Below are 19,823 nucleotides of genomic sequence, written 5' to 3'. Positions count from 1 at the left end.
CATTTAGTAATGAATTATAAGCCGAATAAAATAAAAACATCTGCCCTGAAGATAAGGATAGTGCCGACAGATGAACTTCCAGTTCATTGCGCACCGCGATGTTCCCCTTCCCCACAGAGCAGCATGAAATGGATAAACAGATTTCTAAATGGTTAGAGAAACAAAGGATATGCATTTATCCATTTTTTGCAGCAATTCCACTTTTTGTTTGATGGACATCGAAACATGCTTTCGCTTTGTAGATCATTTGGCAGCTCCAGCATCGGAAATGCTATTTGACATAATCGAAAGTTCAAGCTTACTTTTATAAAATTGCTCTAACAAGTCTGCAAAAAATAATAAGCCTGATCCAATTTGAAGATTAAGGAACAACGCAATCTGCCACATTAACTGAAATAGATAATTAGATAATTTTAGCTTAGTTTATATCATCTGTTATACATTAAACGTGCATGCATAAACGTATTATGCGCATGCGTAAAGGTATTACGTGCATGCGTGAACGCATTATGCATTGACGCATGCGCAGAAAGTTTCTAGCTTTGAGGTCCGGATTAACGACTTTTGACTGTACTTACATTAAAATAATCTACTAAAATATTTTAACTAAAAAATAATCTTTAAATAGATTGTCTAAAATTAATTACAGGTGTTTAGATTAATAATTCTATCTATTTCTCCGATTTAATATATTTTTTAATAAATTTGATCATAATTTATTGCCTGATCAAAAACTCAAACTCATAACCAGTAAGCAAAAGTTATATCTATCAGAACAAAATGCATTTCAAAACTTACTTTGCAACGTGATAACTTAGAGTAGTACCAAAGGTGCGATCCTGGTTGGCAATATTTATTGTCATTGAAAAGTGTTTCTTTTTCTCATTCTTTACTGAATCATCCCAAACCTCGAGATACTTTTCAATCATTTTGTCATCCTTAAAAAAAAAAAAAAAAAAAAAAAAAATTTAACAAATGAAAAGCATTCAGTCTCCTACATGGCTTAAATACAATTTTAATTAAAAATCTAAATAAAACTATCAGTGAAAATAATAAAAGATTTCAGTTCTTTATATTAAAAGTAACAGAGAAAAAAATCATTTTTATTGGTGCCATGTTATAAATATGAGAAGTTTTTATGATGTGAATAAAATAAGTAAATTTATAAATCTAAAATTTTTCAGAAAATGAGAAAAAGGTTACTAACAGATATAAAAGAACACAAATTCTGATGAAAAACTATTCTTTTTAAAAACTACTTAAAGATGGACAACAATAACCAATTTGCAACTGTCATATGTATATATTGTTTTATAGCTCATTTCATGTTTAAACATATATACAATAAATTTCAAATTACAAGCGATTTAATTAATGTTCCCAACAAACACAAATTCCATTATAAATACATTACTTTTACTATTAAATAATGAAGAATATGTATGCATGTTGGGTATGCTCCTTGCACTGTGGGAAAATGATGGCATCTTATAGCCACCAAAGCATGTGAACCTCGAAGCCCAAATTTTGTATTTGTTTTTTGCTTCATATTTTGTATGAACTTAATGAATTTGTGATTAACAAACTCAGCAATTTGAAAACAAGCAGTGGCAACATTTTTTAAAATAAAACATTTTTATCTCCAGTGTGCAAGATTATTGACATTTGGTAAAGTAAAAGATATTTATCCTTCAATCTTAATCAACAAACCCAATTATTAAAAGCAATGTGTTACCTAGAAAATAAATAATTTTATCTTCCAAGTGCCAGTATGTTGCATTCAGGAGAGTGCTCAAATTTAATCTGTTACTGATGCACAAACTAAATAGTTTTATTTAAAAGGAAAAAACACAGTTCTTAAGAATATTTTTCCTGTTTTTTTAACCTGATTGATTTAAATAAAAATGAATTTAAATCAAGAGATGTGTAATTTGAAATACTTAAATATTTTTAAGAAATTACACTAAGGAGACTCATCAAAATCATTACATGTATTTTTCATTTTATGATAACAATTTTAGACTGTTGGCCAGATAAGCAACTGTCATTGTTGCTTATATGGCATGTATTGTTACTTGTATTTTTCACTTTAACAATTTAGGATAACAATTTTAGACTGTTAGCCACATAAGCAACTAATCATTGTAACATAAAGCTTAAAGATATCACTTTAGTTCTGTGACAATAGCATATATGTAATATAATCAAATGAGATAAATAATACTACTTCTATATAAAATTCCAATAAAGTAAAAATTAAGAATGCCAATAAAGAAAAACTAAGAATTAAAATCATAGCATAGTCCAGACTTAAATTTCAAATTAGGAATAGCCCTGAATTAATACTGAAAAACATGAAATAATTTACCTTCTGAATGCAGAGCTAAACCTAACTTGAAAGATTCCAGGACCAATTAAGCAGAAGAGAAACATGCAAAGGCAAATAGAAAAACAGTCTTAGATAAGCAGAGACTCTAATAAAACACTATCTTGATAGCAATCTGACAAAGATTGCTCTACCTTAGTAGTAAAGAATTTTTTAAAGATGGGTGGAGAAAACAATCAAATACCTAATAAAATCAATAAATCAAATCAAAAATTTTTTTCTGTTACTATGATAAAGCACATTCCATTGTTAGAAATAAATACATTACAACCTTGCTATTGTGCCATCTTTATTCTTCTATAAAGTTATTCGGATACCGCAGAAGTTCAACTTTCAATTTTCAGTTCTTGAAGATTCCATCTTTGAATCTAATTCTTAAGGAATTTGTAGCACTTTTTGTCAATGCAGTTTTGATATACATGGGTTAAACTAAAACAGTGTTAAAATTTCATAGCAAGGTATATGAACTCTATGCGAGAAAAGGAGAAATAAATTTGCATTAGCTAACCATATTTGGTCACAACCACAATCTGCCTCACATTCTGCAAAAATTAAAATCCAATCATCTATTATTTTTCTCTTCACTCCCTCCATATAATATATATATATACATACACATATATGATGCCAATTCCTTAGTGAATGTAAAATCCATTTATTTTTATTTATAAAAAAACCTTTTTGGAGATTTAGAAACATTTTCATTTAATATAATCATTTTATAAATATTTGTTTATTCACATTTTTCAATTTTTTTGAAGTGATCATTTGATTGATTTTAGTCTGTTCGGCACTGGTTTATCTGATGCTTCTTTTTTTTAACAGCTCCTGGTTTTGATTTCGTTTTTAATTTAAAATTATCAAATTATTAATTCATTTTAAAGCTTTTCATATATGTCAATTGTATATATAATGATTATTTGCACTGTTGTCTTCTGGTTCTACACTACCAAATAAATTTCCTTTAAATTTAATTTAAATTTTTATCATAAAATTACTACAAATTTCAGCACATACTTTAGCTTTCAATTTATTTAAACTTGCTATTTTTATTTATAAAATAAATTATATATAGATATGTAATTTATATATATCATTTATAACTAATATGTCAATAAATATATATGGACTTTTGCAAAAATTTCTTTTTCTTTGTAAAAAAAGGGTGGAATGTCAGCCCTTGAAATTTATAGAGGTTTTATTTTAAATCTACACAAATCTAACATCTTTTTCGTAACTAATTTAAAATCTTGCAAGTTTTATGGAGCATGAAAAAGAAATTGGTATTAACCTCTTCCTATCCAAGGTAAGAAATGCCTTCCTCCCTCCCAGGTTTTGTTCCTCTGTATGAATAAATAATGCTTGTAAGTGGTCTAAGATGTGTTTTACACTTAACAGTAAATTTAAGTCAAAATTAATAAACTTCAGACACATTTTCATTAGACTATAATCAGTTTAATAATAATTTAACAACAGCCAATCTTCAAAGAATCAACCTTATCGCAAAACAGGTTTTCAGAGCCAGTCCTCAATGAATTTATAAAAACGATTATACAAAACACCATTCATTTTTTTTCATTCTTTCAGTTTAATACTACAAAATGTGTAAATATATACATCTTTAAATTCACACCTTCTTATTTATAATAAACAACAGCAAAAAAAAAAAAAAAAAAAAAAAAAAAAAAAAAAAAAAAAATTAAATAAACTGCATTACAGTAAAAGAGCTAATTGAATAAATTAATTTAAAAAAACCTTCAAAATATTAATTGCAAATTATACCACAAAAATTAATAATAATAATGAAATAGCACAAACTAGTCTCTTATCCAGTTCAAAATCTTGAGATATACTTCCTCCTATAATTGGTGCTGATGGTTTCCTAAGAGGTGATGCCATTTTCAGAAGAGAAGAAAAGTCTAACAAAGATGCTTTCTTGTGTTCCTTATTATCCCGAACAACCAGAAGATCTGTCCTACCCACAAGATCTTGAAAGTTACGTATATGGAGTTTAGACATGTATTTTCTTACCTGGAACAATTGAAATTCACTGATCACACAACAAACAGCCTAAAAAATTATCCTACAAAAGGATATTAATTTTTTACGACATACCTCTTCAGCTAAAAAAAAGAAATAACTGGTTACATGTTCAGGTAAGCCAGCAAACTTTTTCCGCAATTCGGGATCCTAATGATAAAAGTATCTTCCAGTTACTGATATTATTTAAAAATAGGCACAAAATAACTGTGAAACAGGAATAATTATTACATTGCAGTCTCCTCCACAATATTTAACAGTGGAAGGTAAGCATTATATCAGAATCCAGTTAACAAATTACAAATAAAATTAATAATGTTTAAATTTAAGCCAAATTTGGCTTTACAGGATTGTATTACTGGTAGGCATTTCAATTCTATATTAAATTTAATATTTTTTTAATTAATTTAAAAGAGTATTACACTTCAACTCTCACTAACCAGCAGGTATAAATATTTAAAAAAAAAAAAAAAAGTTATCATAGAAGTAAGTTATAGATCAAAATGTGGATTTTAAGAAACAGAAATGCATTCACTTTCTCTCTATTTAATCCATTACTATAAAATTATTTTATTTGAGTAGATAAACTGTTATTGTGAGTTGCAGCTCAATATATTAATATTATACATTACTTTACTTTCTAGAAAATAACTGTATTCAGGATTCAATAAAAAAATTTAGAATAAATTTAGAAACTTTGTGTTATGAGCCCTTCTTATCCCAAACAATTTTCTGAACAAAAAGTATCTCGGGAGATGAACAATTTCTCAAGTAACAAACAAGACGATAAATAATTTTAATATGTGTTTTTGAGGTAATCTGTGACATAGAAAACTAACACTCACAGACTTCTGAAAACATAAATTGAACATTTTCAATTGCTTTTCATTGAAAAAAGCCTGGTGTCAAATGACTGATAAGATTATAAATTTAATCTAGAGGAAATTATAATCACATTGTATTACAGACAGAAATCAAGTGCTTTGACTCCAACAGCTTTTTTTTTTCTTATCTATGATACTGTATGCCTTGGCAAAACAATAAGTTTAGAAGTTAGCAATGAAAACATGGGTGCAGTCCATAAGGGCCAAAAAAATCAGATCAGCACAGAACAGCTGGAAAAACTTCAGCAATAAAAGATGAAATATCTTCACAAGAAAGAGAATAAGAAGATAATCCTAGTTCTTCATATGTGAAACTTTAGCAAAATACTGTGTAAAGTGCAACTTTGTGGAATAGCACCCAGATAAAACAGAAGGCCACAGCACAAGCATTTCCAGTTGCAATGCCATATCTTCCTTTAGAAAAATTTTAAAATGTAGACAAAAGTAAGCTAGCTACACTGGATACATTTTTAGTGAGAGAGAGAACAAGTGAGTCTCAAATACAGTCAAGTGGCATTAAGAGAGAAAGAAAAAAAGAAGCTTCAGAAAGATGGTTACCTGATGCCTTTTATGAATAAATAGCATTTCTTTCCTTCCCTTTATGATGAGCTTCCATATATACCATCAGCTCTCCTTCAAACAAGTATAATAAAACTAAATTTTCATTATTTTTCATCTCTTAAATACTGTGATTTTTTAATTTTAAATTTAATCATTTTCATTGGTACTATGTTATGAACTTGTGCATAAAATACTGTTGTAAACACTTAAATAAGAAATTTTCAGGAACAAATAAATCCATTATTCATTTAAGCCTATGGAGAAAATAGTATCTTTTCATGAACATTTAAGGTTGAAGAACAAACGGCCTCCAGAAATGAATTACATTTGTGAATGAATTGAGGTTTCACTGTTATATATTGAAACACAATGCTGAAAAATATTCCATATGCTTTCTAAAAGAGTTATAAGGTATTTCTACTACCTTCTTAGCATGCGCTCATTGTGTAATGGTCAACACGCTGAGCACATATTCGAGAGGTCTGAGGTTCGAGTCCCGACGAGGGTATTATTGTACATTTTTCATGTCTCCTGCTTTGAAATAACCTAATGTCTCTACAGAGTGACAGTGAATTTCAAAATCAAGAAACTATTAAAAATACCAGAACTATATCATACAAACCTGAGTTGCAATTCCAACTGGACAAGTATTTAAGTGGCACTTTCGCATCATTGTACATCCAAGAGCAATTAAAGGTGTTGTTGAAAAGCCAAATTCATCAGCTCCTAATAGTGCAGCTACCACCACATCAAATCCTTAAAATAAATAAATAAATAAATAAACATACATTACCAACAACTCAGTTAAATTACAGTTTTTATCCAATAGAACAAAATATTCAATTGTGCCAAATTTTTATTTTATGTCATATTAATTTCCCCCCCCCCTGAGTTAAAGGAAGCTAAAACTAAAGGGCATTTTGGGACCTTTTTATATATAAAAGAATTTACCATTACAAAGGAGAACTGTATACTATACTAATCTAACTATGCAGACTATTTAACAAAACATACTTTTTTAACCTAAATATGCAGACTATTTAACAAAACATACTTTTTTAACCAGCCTTCTATCTGTCCTTGTTTTAGTTGTTGCTTTTGTTAATTTAGAAAATGAAAATAGTAACTTTAAGAATTGGCCTTAATGATAATACTTATTTGGTTTAACATACTGAAATCAGTTTGGTTCAACATACTAAAACCAAACACAGAAACCATAGATAAGTTATTGTTAATATTGATGCAATTGTAACATTTCAGATGGATTTCACATTATCTAACAGAAAATGGAAAAAGCATTTAAATTGGAAACTGCAAACACAACATCAGGATGAATCTCAATACAATTTCTCAAGAAATTCTGAATCATAAAAATAAGAATCCTCATTGTTTGATGCAGAGTGAGTCTACAATTATGATGTCAAAGTAAAAACACACTCATCATGTTTGGCCAGAAAATGTTCTCAAATGCTCAAAGAAAGTACACTGGTTATCATAAATTAGGGGAAAATCGCAAAAATAACGATAACTCCCTCAAAAATAAGCCAAACTGTGTAAAATTTGAATATGTTGCCAAGTAAGAGTAGTTGAGTAAAACTGCAATATGCAAATTAGTGGCACTGCACTTGGAATACGTCATCTGCAAGAAGAGAAAAAGTCCATGTTTGAGAGCAAGCCCACATATTTTACTGTGATGGTGACATCAGAAATCTGAGATAGCCAATTCGTAACAATGACCTCCAGGCATCATTTGCCTACAGAACTACGATGAAGAGCCATTGGGAGACTAGAGGCAGGATAAAGTCAAACAGAAGTGGCCAGATGGCTGAATGCGAGTCCTTCTGTGGTTCATATCCTTTGGAGGCGATTTCAAATCACAGATTCGGCCTCTAGGAGGTTCAGCCAAGGACGGCCAACTGCTACGAGTGCCGATGACCGATATTTGACATTATGTGCACGCAGGAATAGAACCGCTACTCCAACTCTTCTTAGATCCTCCCTTGCTGCAGCCACCAGGAGGTTGGTGTCAATGCCAACTATGCGTAGAAGGCTTCACGAAGGTGGTCTGTATGCAAGACGGCCAGCCATAGGACGGACCGTTTGCAGTAGACACGACATGTCCACTGGATGCTTGATCAGTGGAGGGCTGTTCTCTTTACGGATGAGTCCAGATTTAGTCTAGAAAATGATAGTAGGCGTTATTTGATATGGAAAGAACCTGGAACCCGTTATCATCCGTTAAAGAGATGCATACGGAAGAGGCAGTGTCTGTGTTTGGGGTGGCATCTCTTTGGATGGACGCACAGACCTCCATGGCTTTCCAATGGAAACCGTGAATGCTCCAGTTTATAGAGATGACATCCTTGATGCTTATGTGCACCCATATGCTGGGCAATAGGTGATGCTTTCCTGTTACAGGACAATAACTCAAGACGACACAGGGATTACATAGTTAGATGATTATCTTCAACAGGAAACAATTATGCACATGGAGTGGCCAGCTCGATCTCCGGACTTGAATCCTATCGAGCATGTTTGAGATGATTTAGAGAGATGTCTAGCTGCTCTCAGACACTTGCCGTGCTTGCAACCTTCATCTTCACTTTCAATAATTCTCATTCGTCGTTTCTTTGGTAGTATGATTTCGGAACCACTACTTGAAGTGTCAGAATTATAATGAACATTGTTTTTTAACTGTCAATATCTTTTAACACTTGAAAATCAAACATGTCTTCACAACCCCTCAACTCTAAATTCTCATCATAATAATTCTTTTCTCCATGTTGCATAAGAAAGGTTAAAAATGGTTTAATTATAACAGTACAGAGACTGAGCATGTGTTAACTACAGATAACAATTGCCAACAGCGATGATACCCTGGCATCTTAAGCATAATCATGCTAAAAACATTTGTCTCCACAGCAGAGCCTACGGAGCTGCGGAACAAATGGCGGATGATGACGTAGCGGAGCCAATGGAGCTAAAAACATTTGGCTCTGCAGTGGAGCCTACAAAGCTGCTGAACAAATGCCAGGTGGCCCCATAGCAGAGCAAACGGAGCGCTAAGGGTCAAAATTAATTTGGGCTTTCAAATGCCCATATTTGGGTGGAGACGCATGTTATTTAAAATTTGATGGCTCTATGTACTGTTGTTTTGTCACAATGGGAGAAACATACATACATTTATGCAGATTCTTCATTATTTAATTTCTTTAAATATAGTACAGGGCTCTAATATTTGTTGGCATCAATTTAAAAAGTGATTCACGATTCATAGTGAATCAATGCAAAATGACAAAATGAAATTAATAGCTCCTCTGGGCAAATTGCCCCTTTGGGCTACTAAGAATAAGTGAAAATGATTCCATTAATTAATTAAATAAGCTATTAACTCTTTAATTCCATTATTTAAATTCTTTTCAGTTTCATAAGACGAAGGGAGCAGTTTTTATAAGGACAACTAGCGGGCAAGCCTGCCATCTGAGCAGGCCGAAGCCAGATTTTAATTGTTCGTTTTTAAAAGAATTCCCATGTTAAAATGCGCTGGTATTCGAAACTTGGACCAAACTACCAGTGTCCAGCGATTTTACCGCTCAGCCGCTAATGGGCGCTTGTGCGAAGTGTAATCGCGAAAATTTTCGGGTTTCATATGCCAACAGTAGACTCTTTATTAAAATTCCTTTATTTAAATTATTTTTGGTAAACTACAACTTCTGTCTATAAATTTTATACTTAACATCGCTTACAGTAAATTTTAATTAATTTTAATTACTTTAAATGTTTTTTAAAATGGTAGACAAACATTTAAAAGCGTTATTTTACAATTGTTTCATTCCCGGTGATCTTAGTCGTAACTGTAACTGCTTTCGGCGCGTTTGTTTACATTTTTCAAGCGTGGGATTTAGTGTTCGACAGTTATCTTTGTTTACCTTCTAAAACTCTTGATAATATTTTATTTGTGAATTTGTTTTATTTTGATTATACTGGTAAATTTCTCTGTTTTTACGTATGCTATCATAATGTATATAATTTTTACGTATGTTATTAGCAAGTGGTATCATAGACCCAAAGCATCAGCGGGTCTAAAAAAACTCCTGCATGTGTGAAGAATATTCATGGTAGATGGTCATCTGTAGATGCTGTTACACCAGAAAAAACTGCTGACACTTAAAATAAATCTCCTTTAATGGATATGACAAATAATGAAAGTCCATCGTCAAAATAAATTCTGAATACAACTGCGAGTGTAAGTGCAGCTGAGTTGAAAACAACTTCTCACTCAAAATGTGAGTGAAAATTGTTCCTATATTTTAATGAACAGCGAAATGTTTGTTGCATAATGCTGCAACAATGAATGCTACAACAGTTCTTCAAATGCAATTTCAAACGGAATGTTTGGCTATTGAACTCATTTGCAAATTGTGTAAGAAGGTGTTAATTTTAGAAAAAATCAAAAATTGTAAATTGCAGATTATAAAATTGCTGGTAAATAACAGAATGTTAAATAATATGGGTAATGTTATGAAAATTCTAAGAACAGATAACAATTATAAAAATATTTTTAATAATTAGGCAACGACCACAGGAAGTGGATAATTTTTACTAGTCATTCACCATAATACATTATAAATGTTGCACAGCATAGCCAAAAAACAGTCATCACTTTTATTAATGAATCTCCACTATGCTTCTGCAAGATAACATCTAAGCATTTGCAGTATGATAGTTGCATGTTGTGTAGAATTTTTAGCTTCAAAAACTCTTAGTACAATTGCAATATATTGTTTGAGTATTAGTTCTCTTTTCAGTCCCTGCAGATGTTATTAATACTAGTGGTGGTACTAAAAGAAATGATTAAAAAAAATTTTTAAGTAACACTATCTGTTTATGTATGCACTAATGTACACTATTCGAATCACGAATGTCACTGCCTACGCATCTAACTATCTAACGACATATCCAAATGCCACATCTAAATTTCTGCAAGCAATGGTTCAGCTATAATTCTATGATCAAATACTCAATCCAGTTTTAAAAGGATTTATTATATACTAAAATTAATCTAATCTAGAATCTAGAATCGAATCTAATGTTACATCTCAGGAGCAGCGTTCTAGCTGCGTCATAACGAATCGAAAGTCAAGTTCTCACTGTTGCCATTCTGAGGCAGAGAAAAGTTTGTTTCTAATCAAACCGGAACATTGGCATAGTTAAAGTTTGTAGTCAAACCGGAACATCCCGGCCCCTGTTGGACGATTGTCCAACATTATTTGGAAATGGGAGTGGACTGATATTGGAGACGGCTCGGCGAAAGATTCCATCTGAAGTTCCACCTGATAAAGCTATGGATCCTGTTTCGGACAGCTCGAATACGGCGGCCACTGATATGGACCAGGACAATGCTGATCACGTTCTCACGGAGCATGAAATAGCTACTCTACAAAAGGAAATCACTGGCTTAGAAATTAATATTTCTACCGTCAGCGAAATCGTCCGGGATTTATCGGCCAATAGACCAGTTACGGACAAGGACTATCATTCGGACATCCTGAAAAAGGAGCTAGAAAGGAAGAAGATTCTGCTGGACAAGCTGAGGGGTAAGTTGAATATTGCTCTTTCTCATGCAAGCATTACACAGCCAATAACACAACAGAAACGTAAACCACGTGACAACTCAGACAACGAGGACGATTCAGATGGATTCCAGAAACCGACTAAACCTGCAAAGGTTCCTAAAAATATACCACCCAGCACCATTCCCACCCAGAACAGTTTCATAGCACTCTTGCAACCAAACACTCATTCCACTCAACCCACACAACAAATTAATAGCACACAATCACCAGACACAAGACTTCCCAACTACAGCACACCTACACCGATTATGGTTAAGCCGACAGATGGCGCCACACACAACCAGTACATCAAGAAACTCACTACACTTACTCAAGCTACATTCTACGGCAAAATAAGTGGTGAATACCTAAAATTACTACCTTCAACAACAGATGATCACAGACAACTCACCATAGACCTACAAAAACATAACATCGAACACTATGTCATTACACCTAAGCACAAACGCCCAGTCAAAGTAGTTATCCGAAGCCTACCCATTACCACTGACACACATGAAATCTCCACGGAACTCACAAACCTCGGATACACAGTACACAAAGTAGTTCAACTCACCAGATTCAAGACCAAACAACCCATGCCACTATTTCAGATCCAACTCATGCAAACACCCAACATTGACAAAATCTACAGTGAAACACACCTAGGTATGTTCATCATTACAATCGAAAAATACATCAACAAAAACATTACACCACAATGCCACAATTGCCAACGTTTTAATCACTCATCAGACAATTGTTTCTTCCTACCTAGGTGTGTTAAATGCGCACAACAACATAAAACAACAGACTGCCCTACACAAGGCAAAATAGATAACCCTACATGCGCAAATTGCCACAAAAACCATCCAGCTTCCTACCGCGGTTGCGAGAAATTCCCCAAAAACAGAAACACAAATAATTCACCAAATCACACTTTTACTCAAAACAACAGCACCCCAAATATACCAACATCCACACAAGGCAGAACATACGCACAGGTTACATCCAACAACACTCAAGATACTAGAAATCAGATTACCAACACTACATCTAACGCGAACATTTTCATCGACATTTTCTCTACACTAAAAGAACTCAATAATATTTTCGGCCACAATAACATATTTAAATTCTTTTCTATTCTCAAAAATAACTTAGACCAGTTAAAATCAGTAGATACACCCATGGAGAAACTCTTAATTCTATTTAACATATGTGAGGAAGCTAACATCTTTAACTAAATAATAGAAAAAAAAAACTTTTAAATTATATCTTAGATTTGTGAACATAATGCACTGCTTGCATGAGACCCCTCAGCTCTATTACCAAATTCCAACTTTTTCTACCATTGGCCAATAACAACCACATGACCTGAAGATTTTCAAGCCTCTCCGCCCATCGACGCCGCCTACTATTTCAGCGCTTCGACTTTCGTCCTAGGAGTTAGCCTCTGAGTACTTCTCCCCAAGTGCATGTATCATCAACTCATTTTTCAACTGGACTTTATGTCATACACATTGCTTAAGGACATGTTCTTGCCATCATCACTCTGCCGGAAAAAACTTATGATCACAACGTTCGAAAAGTGACGCAGCTTCGACAGGGATAGGACTCTTCAGTCCAGGCGCCCGTTGAAAGGAACCTGCCGGTTCATGGATGATACTAGTCCATCTGGACCAGGAAAGGTTTCCTCGATGCGAGCTAGTGTCCACTTCATGGGTGTCTTGTTTTTATCCTTTAACAAGACTAGTTGTCCTGCCTTGAGATTGGACTTCACTTGATTCCATTTTGAGCGGTTCTGCAAATGATTAAGATATTCCATGCTCCAACAGTTCCAGAAATTAGCTCTAAGTTTTTGAATTAAGGTCCATCTAGAAGACAAGGTCAAAGAATCTACAGAATCATTCGGTTCTGGTATCGACAAAAGTGGAGCTCCTATTAGGAAATGACCTGGAGTCAAAGGCTGAAGATCTGTTGCATCAGCCGAAATAGGTGATAGAGGTCGAGAATTCGAGCAGGCTTCTATTTGTGTAATTAATGTATACAGCTCTTCAAAGTTTAAAATTGTCGTTTTCGCGACCTTTGTCAAAATTCTCTTCATCGATTTTATATTAGCCTCCCATAATCTGCCAAAATGCGGGGAAGAAGGAGGAATAAATCTCGATGTTATACCTTCTTCGGAACTAAAGGGCTGAATAGGATCCGATCTACAAATTCTAAAGAGTTTATCAGAAGGTACAACATTCTTCGTTCCCTTGAAGTTCGCAGCGTTATCACTCCAAACAATGGATGGTTTAGATCGTCTGGCAATAAACCTTCTAAGGCATGCTAGAAATGCTTCAGTAGACAAATCCGATACTACTTCTAAATGAATAGCCTTTGTACTAAAGCAAATAAATATCGCGATCTACGATTTTAACGTAACACTAGATCTTTTCAAATTAGGCTTGGTGATAACTGGACCTGCAAAGTCCAGTCCTATTTTCTCGAATGGTCTAGTTATTACAACTCTATCTCTAGGTAAGTCTCCCATCATTTGGTTTATGGTTTGGTTCCTTGTTCGAAAGCACGTCATGCATTTACTTATAACTCGTCTAACTCCGGAAGGTATCCAGTATAATTGTCTAATAAGAGAAAGTGTTGTTTGAATGCCCGAATGAAGAGATTTTTTGTGATAATAATCTATGAGTAATTCAGTGAAATGATGTCTTTTGAGTAAAAGAAGTTGATGTTTGTGGTCTTCTGAAAGATTGGAGTAACGTAGTCTCCTACCAACTCGTAAAAGTTCATCTTCATCGAGAAATACATTTAAGGATAAAACCTTACTATTACTTGGAACTGATCGTTTCGACTGCAGGCACTTAATTTCAGGTTGAAATTCAGAATGCTGTACACATTTGACTAGCACCTTTGTTGCATTCTCTAGTTCAGAAGCACTCAAAAAACTTTCTTTTCTTAATGGTGGATTGGTTCTACAGTTGTTTGCAAACCTTAAACACCACGCAGTAGTTCTAATCAATTTGCTGAATGACGAATACCTTTTAATGAATTCGTTCTCAATGGAATTTTCACCTGTGACTGTTGAGTTCACTACAGCTCCCCTTTGAAGTTCAAGCTCTTCATGATCCTTGAAATCTCTTACTGATTCTGCAAGTTTAGGCCACGAGTCGATGCTCTGTAATAGCCACTTAGGTCCATGCCACCACACGTCACTATTTCGTAGTTCAGACAACGTTATTCCTTTCGTGGAATTTGTCTTTGTTCTTCTGGTCAGCATATCAGCCGGATTTTCATCTCCAGGGCAATAATTCCAGGACTCAGGTGATGTTTTCTCTTGTATTTCCATTACTCGATGTTGGATGAATGGCTTCCATTTATTTAAATCGCCCTTTATCCAATGTAACGTAACAGAAGAGTCTGACCAAAAATATACATTCATCTGGAGTCTTTTCTCTAACTGTTCTTTGACATTCGAGGCTAATCTTGCTCCGATGAGCACTCCCATCAGCTCTAATCTTGGAAGGGACAGCTTCTTCAGTGGAGCTACTCTGGTTTTGGAAATGACAAAACTATTTCCTATTTCACTGTCTGTCATGATGTATCGCAGGTATATCACAGCTCCATATGCCTTCTGACTTGCGTCGGTAAAGCAATGCATTTGAATAGCTCTCAATTCAGACTTGTTAGTCTTTCGGAAGTAATGTCGTGGAATGTTTACATCCTGAATCGCTGACAGTTCATTAATCCATTTTTTCATTCTGTTTTCAAAGTCTAATGGTAACGGATCATCCCAATCTACTCCAAGTTGCCAAATTTCCTGCATTAGTATTTTTGCCCTAATAGTGAATGGACTTATAAATCCAATGGGATCGTAAAGCTTTCCAATGGTTTTAAGAACTTCTCTTTTTGTCATTAACTTTGTTTTCCCTTGATTAGTTAGATTCTGCGATTCTATCTTCAGAAGGTCTTCCTTGTAATTCCATTTATATCCCAATACCTTCTGTTCCAGAACTTTCTGGATTTCACCATTTTCGTATTCGTCAAAAACTTCCTGCAGATTCCCACAATTTGTTTTCCACTTTCGCATGTTGAAACCAGCAGCCTTCAAAATATATTTAATATCTCCATATATGAGTTGGTTTCATTTTCGTCTTCATCCCCACCTATTAAATCGTCTACGTATAAACGTTCGTTCAATAGTTTAACTGCTTTCTGATTTGTTTCTTTAAAGGTGTTTATGTGATGTTTGATCATAGCGGCAAGCAAAAATAGGCTGGATGTAGCTCCAAATAAAACGCGAGTCATCCTAAGTATTTTCGTGTTAGGTTTCCCATCCTTATCTGTAAGGTTATTTGCCCACAAAAATCTTACAGCATCTCTATCTTCAGGTGACAGAAAAATCTGAAGAAAGGCTTGTTCGATGTCGGCAGTAAATGCTATGCTATGTGTGCGAAATTGTATTAATATCTCTAACAATGGTGGATTTAAATTAGGACTGGAATAGAGACAATCGTTTAAAGAGTATTCATTTTTCGAATGGCTGGATGCATCAAATACAACTCTCATGGGTTTATCAGTTCGAATAACTGGCTGGTGAGGCATGTAATAAATTCTTCCTGTTTCTTCAGAACTTGGATCAATTTCCTCAGCTATACCCTTTTTAAATGCTGTTCTATAACTGAGTGATACTGCTGATGAAGCAGTGGATCATTTCTCAACCTTTTAACCAGTTTATTAAAGCGAACTTCTGCGTTTACGTAATTCGTTTTTAATTCAGGGAGTTTAACCTCATATCACGTTTCTTTAAATTTGATAGTTCTGTTAAAATTCTCTAAAATGTCATTGTCTATTTTACTAATTTCCTTCCCTAGTTCTATTCCCAATGTTTCCAATTCCCAAAACTGCTTTAACTATTATTGTTGATGACAAATTGAGACCAATTTGTCATCAACAATAATGTCCATGTTTAACAATTTACTGTTCGAATCAGTACGGCCTTGAAGGCACCATCCAAATATTGTTTCGGAAGCTGTAAGTTTATTTTTAAAACGTTTAAGTCTACCAGTTATTACTTCATGATAGTAATCTGCTCCGATCAAAACAGCAATATTTTTATCACTGAATTGACAAGAATCAGCTAATTGTAATCCTATTAACTCTTTGTTAATTTTGGAAACTGGGATATCAGGGAAAGGCAAATTAGTTGCACATATTTGGTTAGTTTCTAAAGCTTCAATTTCTATATTTAGAGATGGTTCACTTCTGTTTGACTTTAACAACATTGTAAGTTTGTTCTGTTGCCTGGTTAACCCCAAAGGCAAATACGGACAAAGTCTCCTTTCGAATAACAGGTAATTTACACTTCTCTGAAATGTCTCGAATTATAAAACTTCTCATCGATCCATTGTCTAATAGAATACGAACTGGTTCTAAATTATCCTTCTCAGAAAATGGACGTATCATCACAGTACACGTTTGTAGCAATGCACTGCAGAAAGTTTCGGTTTTTAATTGACTAATTTGAACATCTTCTTTACTGGATGGAATTGTCGACACGACCTTGTTTTTCTCCGATTTGGTTTCGAGTTGAAAACAAATAGACCTGTTGTGTTTTTTATTACATATTTCGCACATTTTTCTTTCCTTACACTGCTTAATTTTATGCTGAGATTTTAGGCACAAAAAACATCGCGCTTGATATTTTAAAATATTTCTTTTCTCATCCACGGTTTTAATTTCGCAGCGCTCCAAATCATGTAGTTCGTCACAACATATGCATTTACTGCTAGCGACTGGAGCAACATATTCATACGTTTTAGGCGAACTTTTTTCAAATTGTTTACTGTGCTTGTTGTTTACATTATCGTGAGCAGAGTGGAGACGATCGTTTGATTTATGCCTCCAGTTATGAATCATTCCCACTCGGTGTTTTGTTTTTGTTTCTCTACTTTCATTTAACTGCGTAGCTCTTTCGCGGCTTTCTATTTCTTTACGAATAAATTCCATTAATTCGTTAACGTTTCATGTTTGGTCACTGTTTGTACTGCGACTGTATTCTAATGCTATCTCTGATGGAATTAATTTTAACAATATTGGGCAAAGTAAACTACCGTAAGTTTCTGATACAACGTTCATTGACTTTAAGCATCTAATTTGAGTTTCACACTGATCATATAAATTCCTAAGATTTTCTATATCCCTTACATTTCTAACAGGGGAAAGATTTAACAGTTTATTCATGTGAGCATTTATTACCAAATCTTTTCTCCCAAACCTGCTAGTTAACAATTCTATAGCTGAATCGTAGTTCTCATTTGTAAGCGAGAGTCCGGAAACGGCATTATAAGCTACCCCACCTAGTAATGACTTTAAGTAACTGAACTTATTTACTTTCGATAATGAGTCATTGTTATGGATAGCTGCCTCGAATTGACTCCAAAATTCCTGCCAATTGCTAGACTCACCAAAAAATTTAGTGATAGTCCATTTTGGAAGGCGAATAATTTTATTATTTTCAAGTTTGGAAGCTATAGCGGTTTCATTAGGATCCGAATTTTCGAGTTTGTGTAATTCCCTCAATTTTTTCCTTGCTCTAAATTACCACAGTTGGATTTTTTCTTCATATTCTAGAGCGGATGAAACTTCAAGTTCAAATTTATCCTCTGGGACCTTCAAATCCTGTTCTATTTGAGTGTTTAAATCACTCAGAGTTTTTGCCTTTTCGTTTAATATGTCTAAAGTTTCTTCTATTACACTTATACTAACGTCATCTTTGCTTAATTCTGTCTCAATTTTCTTTAGTACCTTGGACACTGCGGTCCTTAATACTTTGCGTTTCGATTTAAGCTTAGCGAAAGGATCTTCCATAATTACACTTTAAAACAGAAAACTTATCCTACTGTTTTTTTGCAGGCTTCGCACACTTCACTTCGCACACCGTTCTAATCCAGACTTACGAATCCATATTTTCAAATATTAACTGACTTCCCGGCCGATGCACCAAAAAATGTTTATGTACGCACTAATGTACACTATTCGAATCACGAATGTCGCCGTCTATGCATCTAACTATCTAACGACGTATATAAATGCCACATCTAAATTTCTGCAAGCGATGGTTCAGCTATAATTCTATGATCAAATACTCAATCTAGTTTTAAAAGGATTTATTAAATACTAAAATTAATCTAATCTAGAATCGAATCTAATGTTACATCTCAGGAGCAGCATTCTAGCTGCGTCATAATGAATCGAAAGTCAAGTTCTCACTGTTGCCATTCTGAGGCAGAGAAAAGTTTGTTTCTAATCAAACTGGAACATCGGCATAGTGAAAGTTTCTAGTCAAACCGGAACACTATCTAAAAAATAATCAACTAATTAAGCACTTAATCGCATACTACATCATTACTGAGATGAACATGTTTTACCAGCTTTCTTAGTTTCTAACCTTCTTATTTCCATTGTAAAATTCCATTCTGAAGAGAAAAGGTACATATAATCAATAATAATGAAGGAAGTTCGTAAAGAGAGTCACGGGCAATCTATATAAAAACCCACAAGGATTTCCTGGACAGATTTTTACCTGGATTTTCCAAATATGAGCTCCACGAGTGTTATAACTGAGGAGAAAAGTAGTTTTACAACAAAGTGAAAAGTAGTAATGATATCCAAAAACAGAAAATAAAGTTTGGGAACTATTTATATAGACCTTTCAAACTGGATATTTTAATACAATATTAATCACATACTGTAACTGCTAGATATGCTTATACTCAATTCAGCTTCAATTTACATGCTAAAGAAAACATGAAGTATAACATCATCATGTATCTCAATATAAAACTATAACACAAATGAAATGTACAAAATTAAAGCTTCATATAAAACCTGTTCTTAGCTGTCCATCTGCCTGAAGCACAACTCTAGAACGAAGATCATTCAAAACAAGTGTTTGATGAGTCTCTGCAATTCCTAATTCCCATGGCAGACCAGCACCTTTAATGCCAGTCCAACTACTTGCTCCTGTCCCTCCATCATGACCAGATATTGTAATATGTTCAGCTTTACCCTGCAAATTTTAAAAAAAAAAAAAAAAAAAAGCTTTATTTTTCATTTCTAACAGTAATCTTTGAACATGCATTCATCTATTAATAAGCATATAAAACTCACTGTACAAAAATACTTAAACAAATTTAATCATATTATAAATAATCATTATAGAACAAATACATTAAATTATTTAAATACAGCAAAGTACATGACAGCCATTTGCCTAAGGAAGAGAAATGCTTTCATGGAGGACTTTATATGAGAAATGGAAAACTGGTTTGT

The 19,823-nt window shown here is 33.7% G+C and overlaps 1 protein-coding gene across 5 annotated transcripts in view; it reads right to left on the bottom strand.

Annotated features, from left to right (window-relative positions):
* Positions 1 to 19,823, bottom strand: part of LOC118187282 (uncharacterized) — a 145,514-nt gene that overhangs the window by 48,860 nt on the left and 76,831 nt on the right. For all 5 annotated transcript variants that reach the window (XM_035357472.2, XM_035357474.2, XM_035357471.2 and 2 more), the window contains 5 exons: positions 19,380 to 19,560; positions 6,494 to 6,627; positions 4,502 to 4,576; positions 4,205 to 4,417; positions 799 to 938 (listed from right to left, as the gene is read on the bottom strand). In XM_035357472.2, coding sequence (XP_035213363.2) covers positions 799 to 938; positions 4,205 to 4,417; positions 4,502 to 4,576; positions 6,494 to 6,627; positions 19,380 to 19,560 — 743 coding nt within the window. The remainder of the gene's footprint in view (positions 1 to 798; positions 939 to 4,204; positions 4,418 to 4,501; positions 4,577 to 6,493; positions 6,628 to 19,379; positions 19,561 to 19,823) is intronic.

The sequence above is a fragment of the Stegodyphus dumicola genome, chromosome 11 (assembly GCF_044657685.1).
Source record: "Stegodyphus dumicola isolate Sdum_Otavi_A_Nest chromosome 11, ASM4465768v1".
Lineage (NCBI taxonomy): Eukaryota > Metazoa > Arthropoda > Arachnida > Araneae > Eresidae > Stegodyphus > Stegodyphus dumicola.
Note: the sequence above shows the minus strand (reverse complement) of the source record. Positions and strands in the feature narration are given on the sequence as shown.